At 45.2% G+C, this 24,694-nt stretch overlaps 1 protein-coding gene across 1 annotated transcript in view; it reads right to left on the reverse strand.

Annotated features, from left to right (window-relative positions):
- Positions 1 to 23,859, reverse strand: part of PAX5 (paired box 5) — a 172,849-nt gene extending 148,990 nt beyond the window's left edge. The window contains exons 1-5 of the mRNA XM_013946218.2: positions 23,817 to 23,859; positions 18,206 to 18,371; positions 13,481 to 13,678; positions 8,609 to 8,673; positions 5,774 to 5,902 (exon numbers count right to left, since the gene is read on the reverse strand). Coding sequence (XP_013801672.1) covers positions 5,774 to 5,902; positions 8,609 to 8,673; positions 13,481 to 13,678; positions 18,206 to 18,371; positions 23,817 to 23,859 — 601 coding nt within the window. The remainder of the gene's footprint in view (positions 1 to 5,773; positions 5,903 to 8,608; positions 8,674 to 13,480; positions 13,679 to 18,205; positions 18,372 to 23,816) is intronic.
- Positions 23,860 to 24,694: the final 835 nt, after the last annotated feature.

Here is a 24,694-nt window from a genome sequence, read left to right on the forward strand (position 1 = left end):
TGCGTGCCTCTGTAGCTAAACTGTCCTACCCTCTGAAACAGCATGGCTGCCTCCAAGCTGAGCAGAGGGAGTGATGTCCAGGTTGTGCTAACCTCTGTGTTAGTACCTCAGGCAGATACTGACTGAGACAATGCCAGTTTGCATAGGCAAAAATCATGACAGAGACAGTGCTAACCATAACAGGATGAGCAAGTCAATGTTTGTTCCCATGTACCAGCACTCTCTAGTTTAATAGCATAGATGTGGCATTGATGACCCAGCAGGCTTCCTGGAATTATCCAGTGAGTACTGTATGCAAACAGATTTCAGCCTGGCTTGGCTGTTGCTTGTGTTCACAAACTGCCCTTATTACCTGCCAGCATCAGAGATTTCTGCTTGAGCTAAATACATCCTGGAGATAGGTGGACAGCAGTGGTGGTGACTTTGCCAATCAAGTGATTCCACTCTCATTGAACTTAGCAAAAGAGTGGAACAGGACTGGTCCCTGGATATGTGTAACACCTGTGTACCATCTTTCCTTCCAGTTCCTCAGTCAGTGCTCTACTTCCCCACATATTCTACCTGGAACAACAGTATCAGAAGTTTGGGCTTGAGCACATCTGTGCATCAGTCAGGCGGTGGGTTTGGGACAGTGCTAAACTGCTAAGCGCATGTAATTGTCTAGAGGTTCAGAATCAGGTTATTGGTAGAAGACTCATGAATAGGCATGCAGTTTCCCATCAAAATATGTAGCATTTGCTCCAAAGTCATCATTCCCACATAGGGAAATGATTTGTTTTGCATAAAGCAAGGGAAGTGCATGGGAATGGAGATCCATTTACTATTCCAGCACCTGTTTACAAATTCAGAGTCACTTCTCTCTGCAAGAGTACAGGAACTGAGTCTCCTTCTTCCCCACCCCAGGCCACCCATGATAACCATTCTCTCTGATAGCTGGACCAGAGACCTCTTGAGCTAAAAATGCCCATGGCAGAGATAAAACTGTCATTTGTAGATAGAATCATGTACAGATGGATCAACCCAAGTCTGCTGTGGACAGGCAAAGAGAAGCATTTGTAGCACCCATGCTCAGTGCTTCACCAATAAGCTTGTTCCTACTGCACTTGGAATCATCAGTTAGCAAGTTCCTCTTGCCACCAGAGAGGTGAGCTAGTTTATAAAAGGGTGCCAGAAATGGCTTGCCTCTCACAGAGTGCAAGGCTTCCACAGAAGTGGGAGGCCTAGGCTTTGTAATGGGTTTGCAGGAGAGGCACTGCTCTCTCTCAGTGAAAACATCATCTCACAAGATCATCTCAGATCAGAGCCACGTCCTGTATCTACTCCGACAAGCACACTTCTTCTGTGAATTCCTGTCAGCTGGAATAGTGACAACATGCCAGGAAAGTCACTCTGTTAGGCTTAACCACTTTTCACTGGCTCTCCTGTATCAGCACAGCTCTGCAGTGTGCTCATTGGATAGAAACCAGTGCTACAGGAGATAGGGGTGAAAGGAAGAAAGAGGGGTGTGCTCTGCCTTCCCTTTGCTTTGGCTGAGAAGAGAGCAGCAGCTGGAGCAGTTGTGCTCCTTGGGCTTTCAGAGGCATTGTCAAACTGAAGAGAAGAGGTGGGGCCTCTGTTTGCCCAGCCCTCCTTCTCTATCCTCTCTCTGGATCCTCAGACCCTCCCTCTCACTGCTCTCCTTAGCCCTAGTCTGCTCCTTAAAAGAACTTACACTGCAGCATCTCACACAGACAGAAATATGTCAAGAGCATCTGGGATTAATGAACCACCTTAAATTGATCTATTTTAATCATGATTTGCAAACATTCCTAGGAACATTTAAACTGAAGACCTCATCTTTAACAATGCTATCCCACATTTTCCAGAGAATCCAGATTATCCAAAGACTATTAATCCTATTTCAGAAAGCTTTGTCTTTCAGAAGGGGGCTGCTCAGCACTTCCTGAAAATCCAGAGCCTTTGAGATGTCCCATTACAAGAAAATCACCAGCCACATGACTTGTTGTAAGTAGTTCAATAAAATTAGTTCTTTCACTAGTGGCAGCTGTTGATGCAGAATTCAGTTCAGTATGAATTGGGGTCTCACACTGCCCACCAGCACGCCCATCCCTGACTTTCCTAAAAAGAATCCAGTTCATTAGAAGGCAGTTAAATAAGATCATTCTGTACATCTCCCCAACCCATCTGCTACTTTACAGCTTTTTCCTAAACTCTGGGACCAGCTGAATTTAAAGCCACACAACACAAAGGAAGGAATCTGAAAGCAAAACAGCAAGATTGCTGCCCAGCAGCATCTGCATCTTTAAGCTAAGACTGTTGATTTTTGATTGCATCTCTCTGTCTAATTACAGAGCAGTCTGCTTCTTGCGTCAGTCTCCAGTAGTATGTCCTTTAACCATAAGTGAAAGCAACTGATCCCCCACGAAGGCACATCTGCTCCAAGTCCATATTACAACAGGGAAAAAAAATGACACCTTCAGTTATATAAACCAATAAAGACTGTCTGATTTGGTTTGCCCCTGTTGCTACCAGGCAAGCTCCCCACTGGGTTAAAGACTTGTGACATCTGCTAAAAAAATGTCAGGAGTGAGGGGAACAAAACTGGATAATGAATCACACTGGGTACTCAATGCAGCTAGAAACATTAAAGGGACACTCTGTTCCCTTTCACTTCCCAGCCCAGGGAAGTCAGGATCACCAGACAACTAACTGTTACACAGTAAGTGGTTCTAGCTACCTGTGAGACATACAAAGTTATAGAGGCAGATATGCACCTCTCAGCAGCTACTGAGAAATACAGAGACATAGCAAAGAAAATAAGAATGCTAAGGAGGTATTATCAAGCTCTTAGAGCTGACAAATGGTTAACTCTGCCCCCTTGTGCATCTGCATTATGATGCAATCCTTAATTAAAAGATGACATCCCTCTCTTCTTCACATTGTAGACTAGCATATGATCCATCTCCCCATTGTTTGCAGCGCAGTCTTGGGACACCTCCATGCACACTTTGTGCCTATCTGTGCCAAGAAAACTTTTGCTGAGTAGGATGAGGAGGGGTGATGGAGATTCTCTGGGATCCACTTCAAACAAGACAAAGACATTCTGCTGCATTAAAATATCTGGTTAGGCACAAATGCTGTCCCTCACACGCCTCTCCAAATCTGCAGCTCTGAGACTATTATAAAAGCAGTTTAACTGGTCTGCTGAAGACAGCAGAACTGTCCCTCTTACAAGCTCAAAAATCATGACTCATATGGCCAAAACGATTGGGGTTGTTTTATGAATCATGTGATTTCTTCTAATAATGAATTGGCAAAGGCTGGGGAGTTTCTCAGCTCTGCTTTTGATCTTTCCAAGGAAACATTTAAATCTTTTCCCTACAGCTGCAGGAGCCTCTTGTTGTTTCTTGCTTAAATCAGAGTGTCTTCTATAATCACATGCATCCAAGAACTGGTGCTTTAGGTCCATGCTGTGTTAAAGTAATGAAATTTGTGACACAGACTTCCTCTCTTCTGCCACAGCTGATCAAATATAAAATTTCTACTATACCTGTTTTAATACGTATATTTATCTATGTACTTATGGCCTTAATTTGGAAAAAATATATATATGCACAACTTTTTACCCTGATTTTAGTAAACCAAGGATTATGCTGAGAATCTAACCAGGCATTTTCACCCATGCATGTAAGGGTACTTGACTTCTGTTTGTAAAGCTTGGAAGCCACATTCCTTGCTCGCTTTTAGCCTGGCCTCCTGAGAAGTGAAGTTTATGCCATTAAGCTTTCTGCCCACCTGCCTGCTTGTCTGTTCTTCCCTCCATCCATCCATGTGCTTGTTTGCCTACCCTGTTCTGCTTACCTTCCTTACAACATTGAAACCCACATTTAGAGGATTAGAACTCCCATAAACATCAAGCTCCTATGAGTTTCATAAAAAACAGTGGTCCAGCTGATAAGGATCTGAAGTATTACCACCCCCGTGGAAAAGGCTGCAGCATGAACTCCCTGTTCTGTCTGGCTAGCTAGCTGCCCATCAGCACACAAATGCCGCCAGGCCAGTCAGCATGGAGGCACCACACATGCAGCACAGAAGCTGCCTCTCTCTCAGTCAGTAATCAGGAGAAATGAGAAGAAGTTGAAGGGACTGTGAGAGGGGACAGGGCACTGGCAATACTGTGAGGCTGAAGGAGCCTGACCTCACAAAGGCTGTGGGGTGTGATAACTGGGATTATTGGGAAGTAGGAGGAGAAAGGGAAGAAGAAAGTATAGCGACTGGATACACAAGTCTACCAGAACTTCTGCCTTCCTAGATCTCACTAACTGTGTTGGCTGCAGAACAACCTATCTGGGCTCACACTGGCACTCCTGAATTTTTTAAAGTCAATCTCATTTTCATCAAGTTCCTCCAAAGCCAGTCAGTGAGCTCCAGGCCACAGCGAAAGCAGTTCCTTCTCTCCTTGACAATCTCTGAATTGTCAGTCCAGGGGAGGTTTCTCCTCTGAATTTCTTTCTCTTTTCTCTCTGGAGCCACTTCTTTCCTCAGGGTAGAGGTCTCTACCTCTTCACAGAAGCACACAGAGTATCCCTGCATACATGTGGCTGATAGAGTACCTTCCATGCCTGGAGCACTAATGGTCCCTGGAACACCTAGGAATTTCTCCACAACAGCCTGGAATAGGTGACCAGAGGCACACAAAAGCAAAATGCAGACGTTTGTTCTTCTGAAGAGCAGAATGACAACAAATCAGCAAAGAGCAAAGGCCTCAAATCCACAAATGTTGCCACTGGTCAGTCAGTGAAGTCCCATCAATCTGACTGCCGCAAACAAGTGACGGTAGGATCACAGCTAACCCTCTTGCATCCTTTCTGTTACAACAGACAGGGTGAGTGGGATGGTCTGCCAGCTGAGATGGTCTTGACCTCAACTCCTCTCTGTCAGTAGTTACCTCCCATTAAAATAAAACTCTGGTTTAGATTTAAGGCATTTTTATAAAACACCAAAGCAGAATATCTCCTTTTTTCCTTTCTACCTTATTTTGAAGGCCCTTCTTTCTAAAGCAGTGTTTTCATCAGAAAAATGCCCAAGATACAGAATGAAACAGAACTATTAACCCTACAACAGACTGGAGGAAGGCAGGCAATATTCAAACCAAAACAAAATCCGCTGGTGTTCATTCTAGTCTAGTCTGATGAAAGTCCTCTGGAGGCCAGTGGGACCTAATGAAATGCAACATCACTGACACTACTACTGTATATCTTCTATCTCTCTGCAAATTATGACACCTCCCGTTCATTTTATGATATCAGGTGGCCACAGAGTCAAGATAATAATAATTCTTCCCCTTTTCACTATGAAAAGGAAAATGTTCCCTCAGTCAGGAGAAGGGGCTGATTTGTTAAAAACTGTGATACATCCCAAGTGCTTTCTAATACATTAATACCAGCATATGCTACTAGGAGAGTAGTTGGAAAAAACTCCAGTGCAGCTGATCGAGATGGAAGCGCCTGCAAAGGGTGTTGGGTGCTCTTTCATGTCACCATGCACCCATCAACTACCTTGATTCCAGTAGCCACGCAAAGATGCCAGTCTGCTTACACATGAATCATCACATCACAAGTGCAAATTATGTTACTGCTTGCCACAACCAATCTCAAAGGCCAAAGCTGGAACAAATGACACACCAGAAGAGAGGACCCCTTACTCAGCCCTGCCCAGCTTCTTTTCAGCATGTATTGCCCCATCTCCTCCAAGACCAAAAAGCTTCAATTACCTTCATCTCTCTTGCGTTTGTTGCTCTCTGTGCCAGGGGACGTAATTCCCAGAATACCACTGATGGAGTAGGAAGAGCCCGCAGAGTCGGTACTCACTGAGGACACCTGGGTCACAGACCCTGTGGAGGCTGTAATTGAAAGCAAAGAAGTCAGTGTGCATGAAAATATGAAAGTCAATGGGCACATAAGCTTCCTATTGCTATGGTGTGATCAAGACAGCCTGGGGCTCTCTCAGCTGCCGTGTGCCCATCTGGCTCAGAAAGCTATCTACTACCAAGCTAAACAGTGGTGCTGCACCTCTGTGGACTCTGAGGTGGTAGGAGTGGCAGCAATCCTCTGCACCTTGAGATTATGTCCTGTGGGAGGCAGGAATGGAGCAGCAGTTGGCCCCCATCCCCATCATTGAATTGCTTTTTACAAGGTGCCTCACAGACATGGACACGTGTATTGCTCTTTGCTCTCATGAAAGCCTGCAATGCAAAACTCCAGAGAGGTGTAAAGAGGCCCTGGCACATATGGGACAGGCTATGCCTTTCCTTTGAAAGCTCAGCTTGAGACCACTGGTCAGTTGTCATGGGAAGGAAAAGCTAAGGGAACCTTTTGTATCAAACTCATCATCCCAGACCAAGTAGAAAGCAGCAGGACAGTGTTAAGAAGTGACAACAGAGTGCCAAATAGGAGGAAAGTTTCAACCACTGTTGTGCCAGAGGTACCTTTGGAAGATACATTTCTAAGGCCAGCTCATGCTGTCTGTCTACCTGTTCAAATCATTAATGAAGTGGAAGGAGCTGGATTTGGAGCATAGTAATGCTCAGAAATGAGACCTTACAAAAACAATGTCCAAGTAAGATGGTGTGGAACACTTTCAGCCTCCTGGCACAGAAACCCCATAGTAGTGAAGTGTTATGCACTTGTTATGCTTGATTTGCTGCCCAAGCCACAAGTCTCTAGTCAGTGAAAATCTTTCTGAACAGCAAGGGTTACACAGAGATCTAGGCAAGACCAGCTGTGGATCACATGTGGCTGAAAGGCCATGAAGCTCCCCAAACTGTGAATTAAATCTGCTTTCCTTTGGCAGAGCCCTTAGGAAAGGTGCTGGCTTCAGCGCCCAGCTGAAGGAGGTCATTATTTATAGTTCATGCAAGTCTGGAGATGCCAGTCAGCATTGCATATATGGTGTCCATGTGATGCTGTGAAGTTCCATATTTCCAAGAAGCTCTGAGCCTGTACACGTACAGGACGTGTGGCCCTGGGCTGAAGGGGGAACACCAGCATCCATCTTCATCTACTCACAGGCTGAGCCTGAGCTGGCAGGTTGCCACTTCACAGGAGCTAATCACAGAAGGCAACTTGCATGCCCCCAGATCTTGGGAGAATTCGGTGCCAGGATCACACCGAAGCCCTCTGGCCACAGCACTGGAGTGAGCTAGAGGCCACACAAAACAAATCAGTGTCATGATTTCCTGCTGGGTTTATCAAACCCAGATTCTTAGAAGCAAGATTTTTTTTTCCACTCTTGTTTTTCTCAATAGGAGAACAGTCAGCCCATAACTTATCATAGCAAATTGGCTGCTGCTTTTCCTCCTTTGAGGTTATTTTGGCATTTCCTTGAAAGAAAGACTCAGGATGCTGCCCTGCAATGGATCTCTTCGAGAAGTTCAAAGTGTTAACACAGCTCTTTGCTATCACAGTATCAGCTCACCTTTGCCACCTGAGGTCAGCAAGTGTTATCCCCATTTCACACATGAAAGCGTTAAGACACAGAGTGACTGAGACCTCCAGTCTGCCTCCATTTTGGATAACAAGCAAGACCTTGTCCTCCCCCCAGCAGTTTTCACAGAACAAGGAATTGAACTCATACAAAAAAAAGGCAGAACATAGTCACAAGTTATCTGAATCCTCTCATTTCTTCTGTGGCAGAGTTAGGAATATATTCTAGTTTTCCAGTAGCCTTAAGTAATGATTCATCCACTGCCTCCCTCAGTACAGGACATTTTTTCCACAGTAAGGAATCAAACTCAAGTGTAGCCTCCTAGGTAGACAAGCAAAGCACCTGACACAAAATAACTAGTATCCCATGATGCCTCCATTCTACCCTGTTGTTCAGGAAAGTGGAGGTGCTCAAAGATCCCCATGAGGAATGGCTTCACCCCACAGCTTGTGTGTACACAACTACACAGGTCACATGTCATACACATGAAGGTGCTTAAGATGGTATCTGAAGAGAACAAATACCTCTGATAAAGAGAAAGACCATCAGCTTGGTAAAATGCAGAGGAGGCCTCACTAAGCAGTACACCCCTGCCAAAGATCACCTCCCCCACGCTCACTTGACTCTTGGCTGAATATTGCTGGTCTGTATCTGAATTAAAGTTCAGAAAGTTTTGCTGCCTCTTCACTCAAGACTGCAAGTGCACAAAGAATTATGGAAGGGATGGTTGATAGATGAAAAAAACACATTCAAAACTACTTACTGACTAATGATGCAGAAAATGTTATGAATAAGTATCCCTTTCTTGATTTATTACTTTAATTATCTGACATTCTATAGACCCCCATTAGAGGGAGGGGGGTCGGTTTAGATTTCAATTTTCTGTCTCATGGTGAAAGCTATTTATCATAATAATCAGTAAAATTCAAAACCTTTTAGCAGTATTTATAAAATTCATTTACTATGTTCAGCCCTTGGAGAATGACAAAGAAGGCGCATTAGCACGTGTGCTGAAGTGTTTTATGCAGAATTATCTGTCCATAAGAATGATTAAAAGTTCTTTAGAATATTTGTAATCCATTATACTATTTTTTTTAATATAAAAAAGAAAAGTTTTCCTTACCTATGCTGTGACTGGAGGCAGGGACTTGCTGATTGGGTGGCTGCTGTACCTTCGTCCGTATGATCCTGCATGCAGTTGAAAAGAAATAAATGACCACTTACTATTAAGCATCAGACATTTTTTTTTTCAGTTCAGGATATCTAGATCAATACAAAAATGTCTTTCTGTGTATCATCGCCTTCTCATCTACAGAAAGATCAAAAGTTTGGCAGGTAGACCCAGGCCTATATTTTTGTCTCCAGCCCATGTCTTCAGTGACATTTTGATGCTTAATTCCTACAGGTTCTTTGGGATCCTATTGGGAGTTTGGTGCTCCAGTCCCATTGAGAATCCAGTCTTAACTGCCAAGGTAACAGACATATATAGCTATTTGGGCACCTCTTAGGCCCAACACCCTATCCTCAGGGAGACGTACACTTTTGAGTCCAGGCAGCATCGTTAGGTGCTTGAATACCTCTGTAATTCTTTCCCTAAACTACCCCTGGGTACAGTACTCAGACATCTTAGGAACTTAGATACCTCTGAAAAGATTCTGCTTAATCAAATTGATATTAAAACAAAAACATGCCAGATTGAATGCTAGTCTTAAGAGCTGAGTAACTACATTGCCATTCCTGGGAACAGCCTCTGATTTGATTTATAATGATGCAAATCAGGAAAAACTCAAAGATGTAGATAAATAAAAGAGAAGGCATGTGTTGTGCTACAGGAAGAAGGGTGATTGTTAAAAACAGCCACAGAGGTGCTCTGTTAAGTGTTCACCTGCCAGTGCACAGTTAACAAGGAAGAGATAAGGTCTGAAATGCTGCTAGAGATTAAATAGTTTTGCCACAGACTGCTGTGGAAGCAAGATGAGTTGATACCTTGAATGAAACGTGCTCTTTACTCAAATCACACGTGTCTGCTTTATGCACTTTTTATGCAGTGGTAATGACATGGTAAGCATTTCTCCTGTGTTTATCTAACACGCTTTTTTCCCATTTCTGCCTGCCTTGAATTTGGGAGAGGAGCAGAAAGGAGAGAAGAGGAAAGGAGAGGAGAGGAACTGTGTGGATGGATCTAGCATGTGAATGCATTCACACAAATTCACAAAAATTACTAATTGCTTGAAAGGTACATTGTAAGCCTGTACAGGAACAAGTGACACCTTATCCCCATCCCAGAATATGTCTCCCTGTCTGCCCCTCCTCTTCCCATCCTGCTATGGAGTTTGCTGGGGGTGTAGAAGGGGCCAGGTCTGCAAACAAGTCAGTATTTGGCTGTCAGCACCCAAGTGAAACTGCTGGAAGTTAGACATCTTCAAATTCCTTGGTAACCGAGTCCTTAGCTTCTTTTCCCCCTACAATGCACAGAAGCAGCCAAGCAGCGGGCAAGCACTGGAGTCAGAGAGAGTTGTGGAAGCAACTTCAGTGTGGGAGAGGACACAGCTGAAGATGACCTAGAATTGTGTGTGAGCAAGGTTGGAAATAGCACCCTACACAAGGCTTCCCCAATGTCATGGTGAAGGAAGGGTATTTGGGGCCTCCTGACACATAAATATCTTCATCTCTGAAGAGATGGAGGACAGGAGTGCTTTGAAACAGCTGGGCAGCTCTCAGCTTATTTGAGCAAAGCTAGTTGCAATGATTAATTAGGCCTTAATCACACAGAGTTGCTCCTGCTGTGGAAGAGTGGCCTATTATTAATATTAATGTTATTAATGAATAATAATAGCAATTATTCACTCATATATGGGGCAGAAGCTCAAATTCATCTGCTAGAATGCATACTCCTTAATGGGGATGTGCTACACATAGTTTGTCATAGCGGCTTTATAGCATGCTGCCCCAGCCCTTCAGTCTCTGACAATTATGACAACTCTCCTCCTGAAGACTACAGCAAGACAATAGCATAGTGGTGCTATGGCTGTACCACAGGCAGACTATGCAGCCGTGCTAGCTGCAAGAATCCCATTGAATGACTTCTGATGGTGGTTCAAGACTATGGCTAAAAAGCCTTATCTGAGTTGCACAGCAGGGCTGATAAAGACTCGTCACATTTGCACAAAGGACATCAGCAAATAGGGTCCAAGTCTGATTGAACTAAGATTCAGGCTCCTGTGGAGCAGGCACTTCAGAGCATTCACGCACCCAAAGTTCCCAGCAGGTGTTTGTATGTACATATTTTCAAAAGCAAGGCTTGCAATAGGCAGCATGAGATGGTAGGAATCTCTGTACCTTTCAGGATCTAGCCAGGAAACCTTCTGAAAATCTGCCCGTTGTTTACTGCAGAAACCCTCCAGGTCTGCTGCAAGTGCCAAAGCCACTTGAAATACATCTTACATGTCTTGAAAAGATGTTTTGGAAAATGCCAACTACACTGCTGTTTGTGTGCAGATTTACACATTCAGGAGTAGAATGCCTCTGAAAGCACATTCCCTTTGTACCATGCCATGCTACTCCAGGCTTGGGCTAAGGTGTTCTGCTAATCCTGCTGGCTGCTGTGCCTTGTCTCTCTAGTAGTCTTCACTGACGGCTAAAGAAAAAAAGAAAACTCCTCATACAACATTTACCTTTCCCCACACCTGAAAGTTTGGGGATATATAGCCATCTCTGTGCATAGACATCAGCCTGTCCTCTCTCCTCCAAGACTGCATCTGGTCTGCCAGGAAATATGGTACATATGAAATTTCACCTCTCCTCCTGTCACCCAAGGCCATCAACTCTCCTGCAATTGACCAATATGTTCTAATCCTGCCAGTCTTTCATGCCTTAAGAGTAAGGTTATGAGTCCTTAACATGTAATATCCTTATCAGTAAAGCTTTGAAACACGTTTACTTTAAATATGAGGATAAATCCCACAGACTACACCATGGAATAAGGAGAATTTAGAATTAAAGCTTAATGTTTGAATGTGAATTCCAGGCATGTTGTCATAATAGTTTGGTTTGGGTTTTCAGGATGTGCTCATAGGCTGGCGAAAACAATTCTCTGGGTAAACAGACTGACTCAGAAAGATTGTGTGTATTTCAAAAGGAGTTTCACACCTTTGAGAAAAGGAAAAGATCTTAGCCACAGTCACAAGAAGATGAGAAAGAATGAGATTTCCGGCCAAAGAACTTGATTGCAGATCACAGAATAGATTTGCGATGCAATGGCAGTGAGTGTGTGGACATTATCAGAGTGGAAACATTCAAGGACAGAGCAAGAGGCAGAGTATGAAAAATTGATATGAGCCAGTGGAACCTGTTTAGTCATTCAGTTTCCTAAAGTTGTGACTGCCTTTTTGGCAGGTTTTTGAACAATGCCTGAAGTTCTACTACACAAACACAGCACTGCTCATAGTAGCAACAATACTTCTCACATGATAGGACTAGAGTTGTTTTTGATGGGAACAGAGTTGGCCTGTAGTAATCTGAGGACAGTTCTTAGTAGAATTTTCATTCAATTTTCCTGGTTTCCATGTTATATCTAAAACAAACCTTTTTAACATAAAATTGCAATGTCTACAGGGTTATTCATTGCTGCCTTGAATTCTAAGCTAGTTATGAACTTGCAGGCAGTACTAAAAGCTGTGAGTGACCGAACCTATTCTTGCATTTATCCATGCAAATGTATGACTCCTCATTCAGTTTGGCGAGATAGAGCCAGTATTCTTAGCTAACACTGTGGAAGTCTCTCCTGCTATTCAAGTGGCAATTCCATTCATGCAAATCTGGTTGGGATAGCCAATAAAATAATATTACCTCAGTTTATTTCATGTCCACAGACACAGATTGGACGGCATAGTTGCATTCAAAAGACTTACATGAAATGGCACAAGTGAAAACCATCCCACCAGACTGGTGAGATTGAAGCCCTGTATAGAGAATACTCCTGAGAGAAAGGAAAGGACACTGCTTGTCAGGGGGGATGGGTGTGCAAGAGGCTGTCTGAGCACCCAGCCTTCCAAATATTTAGCACTTATTATCAGCCTGGGAGGGTTGGAGGCATAACAGAATATTTCACGGTACATTTTTCAACACCAGCATTGGAAATCATTTGGCCTGTGATGTGAACTTGTACACATGCCATCAAGAGAGTGAATTTGGTCTTCTTAAATAGTTTAACTGAGATGGAAGTAGATAGAACACTGAAAGAAACTAATGTAATCACAGGCTTCTATGTGAACCAGGCCTGCCTGGGAAAGTCAGGGCAAATCTCCCAAATGCAGGGTTGAGGCTCCAAATGAGATTCTCCTGCTTCTTTACAAAAGTAATTCAAAGTCACTTAAGTATATCCATTTAACAAGCAGATGACTGGAGCACTTGGAAGCTACTGACCAAATTCCACTATTTATATTCGTAGTAAATGGTACCAAACACCAGTTCACATGATTCTGGATCAACTTCAGTAATATTGAGTAGATGGCAGGAAGACAGCAGTGCTACCCTGAGATCTGTTTTTGATCCACTTCTCCAGACACCTGGACTCCAGCCTTTTTCTACGTCACCACTAGCTCCAATATTTGAAGTCTCAGCTTTCCCCCCTAGATAAAAAACTTCCCATGGAATCCCTACTCAATCCAGGTTTCAGTCCAATACTGAGACCTCAAATAATCCAGGATCTTTACCAGAAAAGACTAGAAGTCCCAGACTGGAGAACAGGAAAAAATGGGAAAGAAGCAAAGGCTGAGAGTAGAATCTGCCCACTCCTAGGAACTGCTTATAATTTGTGATGCTTTCACTACTGAGGTGAGCTCATGGCTACTCCCAAACCCCAAACACATTACAAAAACACATGCAAACTGCATTTCTTGAAGACAACCCCAAACATCCAGTTCCATTAACAAATGAAGATTAAGTGCCAACACTTCCTAGGGAAGTCCTTTCCCAAGCATGTGCAAGTTTTTACCTATTAATTGAGCTGACGCTGGGCACGGTGTCATTGTCACACACTCGCTCGGCTAGAAGTCTATCCCTGATCTCCCACGCAAACATGGTAGGATTTTGGCGTTTGTACTCTGCAATTTTTTCAACAACTTTGGGTGTGGCGACCTTTGGTTTTGATCCTCCAATCACTCCAGGCTTAATACTACCAGTTTCGTAATACCTGGGACAAGATCCAAAACAAAGCTTCAGTTATCACAAAAGGACAGAGAACATGCTTTGAGATTTATAGAGAACACAATTTCAAGGTAACCAATCCCTGAAAAATCCTGATACATCTTCACTTTCACATACACATTTTCTGCCTATGTCATGCTTTATCACCTAATAGATTAACTTATAGTAATTGGAATTGGGCCTCAGGATAGAATATATATTTTTCTGTAACAGCAAGACAATAGAAACAATGACAGATTAAAGGGCATGCTGGGATCCAAAATTAACTGAAAATGTGTGTTATTAATCAGCGCTCCTGGCAATAATAGAAACAAATCACACCAAAGTCCATTTTTTTGCAGTGGACTGTTCTGTAGAAGAAATTCTCCATAATTTACATATATGGCTTATTATCACTTCATAGCAGAATGAAGGCTACATACAGTATTTGCACCTTCAAAATAAATATGTCAACATAACTTTTTCCAAATTATGGTTTTAATATGAGATATTGTTTCAATCACAATTTCTTAGGGAGAGGGAACTTTTTAGGTCTTGGAGGGCTACTTCTGATTTGGGGGATGGTTTATTTGGTTGGTCCTACAATCCTTTCTCACATACATGATCTTTACACACACAAGCAGTTCTACTGATGTCGTGCCAGGAAAGATGATACGACTGGACCCCTAAACTGACTAAAACCTAAGACAGTCTGCCAGATTTCTTGCTCATGTAATCAGGCAAGTGCAACTATTTTTGGTAGAATTGCAGCAACACATTCCAGCTGAGATCCCCAGCTCAACTGATTTCCCTCTTTTAATAAATAAAGCCTTGAAAATGCTGTTGAAAACAGAAGTCATACCATATCCACTGAGGACCGGAAAGAAATCATGCTCCTCCAATTCTGAGATTTCAGGGAGTGCAGCACACAAGGACATTCTTCTGGCCCTGCACTTTTTTGTATCTTGTGAATTTTTACAAGCAGATGAAAAATAAACCCTGTACCTACCTGCAGCAAGACAAGTACCTTCCTCCCTAACCGCCCCTATCTAGCAAGTCCTTTCCATATAGAACACATTTGGACTTCATGAACATTTAAACCAGAGAGACCTGGCTAGCTGTATTCTTTTAATAGCTTAAACATGTCCATTGATTACTCAGTATCCAAGTTTCTAGCAAGGAGCTTAGAAAAGACTCCCAAATAAAAGCATAAGCTTGTTTATTAATATAATTTCTCTGCAGCTACTTGACATCCATATTACAGGATTTTTTTTTTTAATTCCACAATCTTTCCAGTGTGAGGAGAACACAAACAAGCTTTGAAGCTGAAGTCTGTCTCACTACAATATGTTACCATGTTTATCAAATTTCTGCCAGGTTACTGTTTTTTAATCTTTCTGGGAGACCACTGTGTGCAGGGCCTAAAATCCCTTTAAAGAAAGTGACACCATGTTGTTGGTACATGTTTTCAGACACTCTGGATGCAGATCTGGACTCTTCTCTACTTGTCTCCATGGAGCCAATTAATGGAAAGTGCAAAGTGTCAAAGATGGATTAAACCTTCTTGTTTCCCTAAACTCAGCCTAGAAATGAGCCACAGGGCATGGTGGTAAAACTTTGCTCCTCCCATGCTATGTTTCCTGAGGCCATAATAAAATTATGGCAAGCTTGCACCACAAACCTGCTATAACCTTGCATCCCTGGTCTCCTAAGCTTTGCTGGTGGTATCTCTCCTTTGAGGAAGGGTATAGAAGAAGGTTATAAAATACAGTGAATGCTACTCAAACAAAAAGTTGTCATTTTCTTAGCTTCAGTCAAAACCAGCAGATTTTACAAGCATTCCTTTGCGTTTTTCTCTGGCACTGCCTCTCTGCACCTCAACATGTTGTCCCTTGGCTCACTTTCCTGTCAATGCAGGATAATCCAGCTGATAAGAAAATCAGCTACTAACAGGCTTGGAAAGCACTAACTGAACAAACAAGACCCTGTTTCTCATGGCTGACTCTGCTAAGGTTTGGTAAGCAGTGAAGGCAAAGGCCTGGACCTCCAAAGGTACAGAAGGATTGTACTGCCTGGTACTAGCTCACTAAGGATCCACAGTGTCAGCTTGCAGAAATCACTCAGCTGTGTCAGCTTAATGAAACATGAGTGCAACCAAGAAATGAAAGCCCTTGGTGAACTCTGGAGAGCAAGACCTTCGTTCCCAAATCTTCTAACCACTAATCAGGCACATACCCACACACCCTTACTGATCTGAGCCCAGCAAAAGTCTATACACTTTAATCAAAATATTCATAGCAAATAGGAAGGTGCTGCACCTTTTCCCTGGGACACCAGGAGAGCTTGTATGTGACATGGGACAGTTAATGCCTAGTGAAACATACAGCAACCCCTTTCCTATTCTCCCTGACATTTAACTTGGGGAGCAGCCCAAAGCAACTACAGGCTACAAAAAGCTACAATCTCTGACTCCCAGCTCCATTTTAAAGACAAGCTCAGTTGCAATTTGATTCATTTTATGAAAACTAGGTCCAGGCCTTTTAGTCCCAGCAAGCTGTCAATGCAAGTGAAGAGTGGGCATCCCTGCAGTACTCTCCTATGAGACAGTGATGGCAACCAGACAGTTCTCTACCTTTGGCCTGGCTGATACAGCCTGCAATGGGCCATCATTTAGTTGGTTTTAAGGCTGCATTAAAGACTAGTAGATTGAAAGATTTTAACCATAAAATTTCAAATGTAAGGATTTTTCATAAGAATTCCTAGTTCTGTTTTTCAAATACACACACACGCAGAGCTCCAATTACAGTGACATTTTACGCACTGTAATTATTAGTTATGAAAATAATGAACTATAAAATTCTTATTTATTGTTGACAATTTAAATGACAACACTCTTGAGCTTCACTTTTAGCTCCATAGTGCAAATATATCTAACGATAAATCTATTCAAAATAGCAAAAGTAAAACTGCTGGACATTTCACTGTGAGGTAGATAAACTGTCTGTTTCTTAGCTTTACATTGGTCCTGATAGGAATTGTTGGTAAGTCTGCTGCAGCGGAGGGTGTCACAGACAGAATTATTAATAGTCACTTTGGGGATTAGGAGCCTGTACTGAGAGCAGACACAAAGGTATAACAGAATGAAATAGCCTGTGATGGACAGGCAGGTCTCAAATAAAACATATGAAAAGTTTTTCTCTTAAAAAGAGTAAAGACATCAGTGTCCTTAAACCTATCCCAATGTAAAATCAGGAGGAACGCCCATAGCTTCCAGAGGCTGCATCTCTGTACAACTAGGCATAAGAGAAAAAGCAGGGATGCCCAGCGTAACACTGGTTCACATGGCTTTCTAAAAGCACACAGTCCAGGACTGTAGAGAAGCTGTTTGCCAGTTCAGATGGTCAGAGATAACAGGGTTCGTGAGCTATAGGGTGAAGAATGCCAAGGTCTACAAAAAGGTCCTACGACTTTGCCAAGTGGAAGATCATAAATGCTGCTAATCCAGGGAAGGTCCTGTGCGTGCTACTACATGAGTATCTGCTCTACTAGTCTTTACAATTGTGCTATGATTGATAAAAAAGCTAGTTAAAAATGAATTGTGGTGTTGAAGTTTGGTAAATATTTGAGGAATAGGCTTTTTCAAACTATCAAGAAAAAATATCGTAATAAAATTTTTTTCTTAATATGACATGCTTAAGCATGGACTTGAATTTCAAAGCATTTTAATATAGTAATTTAAACAAATGATGTTCAGTTTTGTCCACAAGATACAAAGAAGCGAAAATTATATTTTTTGTCTGAATCTAATTCAAAATTTTAATAAGAAATCAGGAAATGTCTGGAATTCAGAGCTTAATTTGTTGTTCCTCTACTGCTTTGAGCAGTTCCTATCCAAGCAGATGACTACTTTCAAAATAGCCAAATTTAAGACAGTTAATAATTAATTATTGCATTATGTGTTTTAATTAAGGGTGCATTCCATCACAAGAGTAAAAAAATAAAATCAAATAAAACAGCAGGACAAATTTCAAAATAGCCAGTGTAAATGAACGCATGACAATGCTCGTACAATACCTAATGATATAATATGCTAAAAGAAGATGTTCTTCAGAAAGCAGAAGGAGTTGCTTTCAGTGTATGGTTCATAACTTCATTTTTTTCATTTTACTGAAGATGAGTCACAGATTTCTCTATTTGTTCAGAACAGACAGATGCAGGATATATATCACATATATACCAAATACACTACATGTGGCGTTTTGTACTTTGCTTTGGAATTATCTGTGAGAAATTGTGAAAGGGCTGAAATAAATGTATAAATAGTTGCACTTTCTTCTCATGTCAAGCATATAAAAATCATGAGGAAATAAATGGCAAGGAACACTGCATCATGGCTGGACTGATTTCCTAAGATTTTTATTATTCTCTGTTTGATTTATCCCTTGTTTTACAGCCTGTGAGTCAGGGACAGGCATTGATTTTTTTTTTAAATATATATATATAGACATAGAAAGATTTGTTGTTCTCCCTTTACCTGCCAAGTATTTTGCTGACACAACCATGGCTGACCCGCAGCTGCCTGGAGATGTCACAAGGCCTGACCCCTTGGTGGGCAAGTTCGACGATCCTTTGGCGAACAACATCTGGAAGGGGGCGACCATTCACAAAAACACCCCCTAACTGATTCACTCCTCCATGTCCTGAAACACACAGGGGAAGGGGGAAAAGGGCAGAAAAAAACAGCTCTGTGATAGTTGGATGACATTTCTTCACAGCAATCCTATTTAGTCACAATATTCTCCAGTACTGGGGCTCACTCCTCCAAGATTCTGATAATTCTCTAGTTTTTTTTTCCCATGCACTGTTGAAATCACAAGAATGGAGGGAATCAGGGCCGTGCTCTCTTCTGATTGATTGAAATTTCGCACTGCTGCAATGCTACTCACTGAAGAAGTGCCTCCTGCTTGAAGGCAATTTGGTCCCCTTGTTTGAAAAATGACCATTTGAAACCACAGGTTTATGTCCAGATCTGCCAGACATGGACCATGTTCCTTTCAAATGCAATGACCAATTTTGCCTGAGTAAGGACTCCCTAGGCAGGCCTGGTGGCTGCCTAAGTGGAGAAGAGGCTTTTCATCAGTTCTGACCAGGAAGTCAAGGAAAAACAAAGCTGGATGATCGCTCTGTGTACATCTATACATATCTAAGCAGAAAAGGGGTTGCCTGAATTTAAATAAGCATTTTTTTTTTTTCCAAATGACTTGACTTAATCAAGAGCAAAAAACAGAGAATGATTTCTTCTCTCACAATTTACAGCAGTCTTGGCAGATATTACGATCCCACAAATGAAATGTGAACACTCAGCCAAGCCCGATATATTATTCTTTTTCTAGCAGATTTGCACTGTTCACCTTTAGCAAGGTGAATCATATATCTGATGGGAAATGGGACCCAGTCAGATGAATAGTAGTGAAACTGTGTAAAACCAATGAACATGTAATAATCCCATGTAGCATGTGAGAAAATATAATTAACCATCATGTTGTTAATCATCCAAACTACTTAGATTGCAGAGGAGCAGAGAAATTGAAAACAAGCAATAGGGGCAGGCAGCGTAGATGGCAACACTGTAACAAAAATAATAAGGAAAATCTCTCTGTTTACACAGGACTTGAACTGTACAGAATAAGCTGACAAGTCAAATGCCTCAATGTTCAAAAAAAAAGATTATATACAGCCATTTTTATTTAAATGCGGTCATTTCACCATTGATAAACTGTTGTCAAACTTTGTAAACACCTTCTAAAACTGAATCCACATTAAATATTTGATTGCTAAAGCCACTTAAAGCCTGCAAGATAAAGCCTTTTATCAGTTTTAGGAGCGGACCTGTCCTGCAAACACAAGTTTGTTCTGAGCACACCAAGCGTAGCTGGGGGCTGCACTTTTCAAAGGCAGAACCTGGTAATGCAAAGGTAAAATACAGCGCTCCTCCGTGTGCTGAAATGATTTTAAGGCCAGAGAGGGAAAAGAAACTCTACGAGTGATTAATACTAAAAACACAGGACCATTCCCACAAAGCTGGAGTGAACAAGACCTCGGGCTTTTCACCCATTAGCAGCTTTAATTATATTAAATCATGAACAGTGCGTTTAATATGAACGACAACATTCTGTAGGGCTTTTATTTTACAGTGAGAGAAGGGGAAGGGAAGGTGGAAGTCGAGAAGAAAGGAAGAAAAGGAAGGAAAGAAAGAAAGAAGCGAGGAAAGAAGGAGAGGTTGAGAGAAGAAAGCAAGAAAGCAAAAGAAAAAGAAAAAGAAAAAAGAAAAAGAAAAAAGAAAAAGAAAAAAAAATGAAATACATTTCCTTCGGGGACAGAGCTGAGTCTCCGCTCCTAACCAGACACCCCGGCCCCAGCGGGGCCTGAAAAGGACGCTCCGCTCCCGAGCCCAGTCGGGGAAGGAAACAAAGGCTCCCGGGCCGCCCGGCTGCGGCTCCCTCTCCGGGAGCGGGGAGCGGAGAGTGGGAGCTCCTGGCCCCGCCGCCCGCGGGTCGGCGCGGAGGCTCGGGCGCTGACGCCGCGCCCCGGACCGGGGGACACCGGATGGTGCCGGGGTCCGGGGCTGCGGAGGATCCCCGGCAGGCCCCTCCGCCGAGCTCCGCACCCTGCCGGGGCTGAGTCCAAGGCCTCCCCCTTTTTAGCAGCGCCCCGAGTTAGCCCTCCCCTGGCCTCTCCGGGCTGCGAGGACAGTCGAGGCGGCCGGTCGTCCCGCACCGCTCGGCGCAGGGAAGTTTCTCTCCTGAGGAGCTGTTTGCGGGAACACAGTGCCTTGCCCACCGTCCACGAGGGCCCGGCTGAGCGGAGACACGCCTGTCCCCGCGCCGGCCCGTGGGAAAGTGCGGCCCCGGGGACACGGCGGGAATGACCCTCCGGGAAGGGTTTCCCGGCCAGGTCGCCCTCCTGGCGGACAGCCAATCTGCCAGCCCCAGTGCCAAGACGGGCTGGGAGCGGAGGGGAACTTAGAGGGCTCTATATAGGGGGCAACACCAGGCAGGGTGTGTGGCGGCGTGCGTGCCCGGGGGCACGCGGAGGCGCAAACGGGCGCGGACCGTGCCAGTGCGCCAAGAGCCGCAATTCCAGCTCCCCCGCCCACGCGCGCCCGCACCCCGAGTGCCACCGTGGGCAGCAATGCCCACGGGCCCCTCTCTCGGGGCTGTACCTCTCCCGGACCCCAGGCGAAGGGAGCCGTGATCCGCGCGCGTCCTTCTATCCTGGGCCCCAGGGGGAGGTGGGGAGTGCGATCAGGTGTGGTGGGTTTCTCCGCACCTCTTCTGTAGGAAAAAGCCCGTTTCCCCCTCTTCTCATGCCTGCTACACAAGGCTATGGGCTGCCCGGCGCAGCCCACAGCGCCAGCCCCTGCTCTAGGCGCTCAGCCCCCACCTGCCCTGCCCTCCCTGAGCCATGGCAGCCGATGCGCTGCTCCGTTTCTTCTCTCTTTTGCCCTACGCTACCGCTGCCCGCACCTGCTCTGCTCATCTTTCGCCTGTCCCCTCTCTCCCAGCCCCAGCCTTCTGGCTCTCGGCCTCCCAAAATACCAGCGTCCAATAGGAATCGGGGATGGGAGACGACACTCGAGGGGTTCTTTCAGCAGAGGGGACAAGGGGGAGTCCCCGGCGGAGAAAGGACACGATGGTACCCCTTAAGCCGTCTCCGTCGCGGTGACCAACGAAAAGTTATAGGAAGCGAAATTTTTGCGAAGGAAGAAGTGGCGATAGAGGCCGCCAGGAAGGGAGCGGGGGAGGGAAGAGACCTCGGCGTGGAGGGACAGACAGAACTCACGCTCGCCGCGAACATCGCCGCGGAGAGGTGCGGCGCCCTCCAGCCCGCCTGCCCGTCTCAGCCCGCCGACGAGGAGCGCAGGGGACCGACCCGGCCGCCCGAGGCACGGGACGGGAAACAGGCAGACGGGCGGGCTGTGTATATTCGTGGATCTTCCCACCTGTAAGGCTCTGGCTTCTCTGCCAGCAAAATCACAAGGCGATGAAGCGAGTCCGTGCTTGGGTCGGCGGTTTCTGGCCTCTCGCTCTGAGGAGTATGGAGAAACCATGGGGGCCTGCCACGGCCGGAGCAGGAGCTGAGCTCCCGCTCCTGAGCCCCCCACCCTGTCTAAACGCCGGCGCCCGGGCAGAACCCTCCATCTCCACCAGGCAGAGATAGAGGAGCACAGGATCCCTACGGGAGCACAACCAAGGAGCTTCGCTCCCCTTAGCCAAGGGAAACCGGTGTGGTTCGCCCGGGTCCCAGTCTCCGCTTTTAGGGCATTATGTGGAGTGTGGGTTTTCTTGTTTTTTTTGTTTTTAACTCTCTCTCTCTCTCCCGGTAGGGAGAAGCAGGTCCGGAGATGGTTTGGCAGCGATTGGTATTAACGTATTTTCAGGAACAGCTAGGTGATCGGAGCGCAGGTAGTGGTTTTTTTTTTTTTCCTTGCCCTTTCTTTCCCCAGAAATTCCTGCAGAAGATATCGATTTTCCGTGACTTTGGTTAATGGAAAGAGCCTCTCCCTTAGTGGTTTCTCCCACTTCTGATGTTCAGTCAAATTAGGCAAACCTGCCCTCCTTGCACACCAGGTTTGAAAGCGTCACGATCCGTTTGGCTCACACCTCCCAAAAATGCACTCAGTTGATAATGGTTCCTTTGGAGATGGGGCTTGTGAGTTTTTTCCCCAAGATCAAAGACAGATTTTTTTTCGCCCGTAAAGTTGTCTTTTTAAAAATTAATTGATTTGATTCAACTAAGGGGGAGAAAGAATCGCAGCTCTAAAACGGTGTATTTCCGTGGAAGCGAAAGTGTATCTTCCACGCGGTCGAATCGAGTCACCGACTACCATCCCGTCTGCACTGACCGACTGTACATCGTCTCCAAAATTATATGACGAACAGAGAGAGAGAGAAATAGGCAGATAAACAGGGAGAAGTAAAGAGGGAGAGAGAGAGAGAGAGAGAGAGAGAGAGTTCTAGCCCTAGCACTGGATGGTTTATTTTGCAAACAAATCTATTTTAGCTAAAAGGGCTGCGGTGCACCAGGAAATGAGATTAGTTCTACCTTAAATTTCCTCGCAATCTCTCGCCGTAATGCAGCGTTTAACTCACCGTGAGAGAAGATGTCATTTCACATAACACTGTGCTAATGGATAAGTCTTCCCCCGACCTCTCAAGCACAACAAATCTCGGGCAAGCCCATTCCACACGATCTGTTAACTTAACCAGTTCTGCTATCCGTTTGGTCTCTCCCGCACTTTCTGATGCAAAGGTTGCAAAGGAATTATTATGCCCTTCTTTAGACGGTTAACAAAATCTCCCCTTAAGCCCCGTTTTGTGTCCGACGGGTTTTTATTTCTCTGCTTTTTGGTTTTTAATTAACATATATCAAAATGTTGGAATATAGTGAGAGTAAGGCATAGCAAACTTTTCTATTCGTCAGAAATACAGAGAGGCTTTTTTGCAGAAATTGCTTTAGAAACATACCTATATTATACGTATATTATATATATATATATGTATGAATGTGTGTGTGTGTTTGTTCACACATACACACACATATATGTGTATACATAGATTTTTTTCATAGGCTCATTCCTCTAACGGGACAGAAGTTCTCAGAAAAAAAAAAAAACTGCCTGTAGCATTCTCTAGCCCGTTTTCTGTTCCTCTAACAAAAATACCTAAAACAGAAAGAGACACCGGCAGGTCAGAAAGGGGGAAAGTAGCCTAAGCATCCACCGACTTTCTGCGCCAGAAAGGAAGGGTTGCCGGAGTGGGAGACGACTGTCCAAACATGCGTCGAGCCTCGAGCCCGGCGGAAGCCCGGGATTTCGTTTGAGTCCGGACGGGCGCCCGGATCCCCTGTCGGTGCGGCTGCGGCCGGCGCCTCGGCCTGGCTCCCGGAGAGGGGCTCCCGAAGCCCGAGGCGGCAGGAGCGGCAGAAGCGGCGACCGACGCCGCCGTTCGCCTGGTGCCTCCAGCCCCGCGACCCCGGAGCGCCGGGCGAGCAGAGAAACGCGACCCGGCGGCTCCCGTTCGCAAACGCGCTCGGCCTGGCTCGGCCCTACCGTGTCAGAGAAGTTGAACTAGCAGCCTACTTACTATGCATTGCTGCAAACGGGTCGTGCTTACAGTGTATTTCCATCGGAGCGGTCCGAAGCCGGAGCGGGCAGCTTGGCAGAGTGGATCTCGATTCGACGGCAGCGCTCGAGTTTCGGGGTTTAGGGGAGGGGGCCCGAGGAAACAAAACAAAACTGAGCAAAAAAAAAAAAAAAAAAAAGCACCAAACGCCCCCAAACTTAGGATGGAGGTATCCGACACCGTTGACCAAGCTCAGATCCTCGTTCGCAACTTGCAATGTCCGGTTATTCCGCAAGGTAGGAGACCAGGTACGGCCGCCGTCTTCCGCCCGGCACCACAGGCCGGCTCGCCGCCTGCCGGGCTTGGCTTCACTCCCTTCGGGCGGCTCTTTCCCTCCCCCCCTCCCTGGAGCTGGTGTCAGACCGCCATGGAGCTGTGTCACCGCAGACCCCGCTAGGCACCCGCCTCCCGGCTCCGACGCGGTGCTCAGCCGACGACCAGCGAGTGCGCGGGTGAGGAGGGGCGGGCAGCCCAGTGCGGTGCAATCCGGAGGGAAGCGGCACCCGCGGTTCGTCCCGGCTCGAGGAGGCAGCGCGCCCCGACAGCTCTTTGTGCTGGAGGCGGAAGCAGCCGGGGCAGCCCCGGGTGGCTCGGTTTGCGTCGGTGTCCGAGAGAGAAAAGTGTCGGCGGAAGAGCGGGTGAAAGGCTCACGCTTCTCAGTCCCGGAGGGAGATCGGCGCTGTCCGCATGTGCCACCTCCCCCCGGTCTCTCTGCGCTGCAGAAGTTGGAAGGAACTTGGCGAGCCGGGCAGGGTGGCCGAGGGAAGAGGCGGTGGGTGGGTGTATGAGGGGGAAGAAGGTGTGTGCAGAGAGGGGAGGCGGGAGCAGGGAGGGAGTTC

The sequence above is a fragment of the Apteryx mantelli genome, chromosome Z, assembly GCF_036417845.1.
Source record: "Apteryx mantelli isolate bAptMan1 chromosome Z, bAptMan1.hap1, whole genome shotgun sequence".
NCBI classification, from domain to species: domain Eukaryota; kingdom Metazoa; phylum Chordata; class Aves; order Apterygiformes; family Apterygidae; genus Apteryx; species Apteryx mantelli.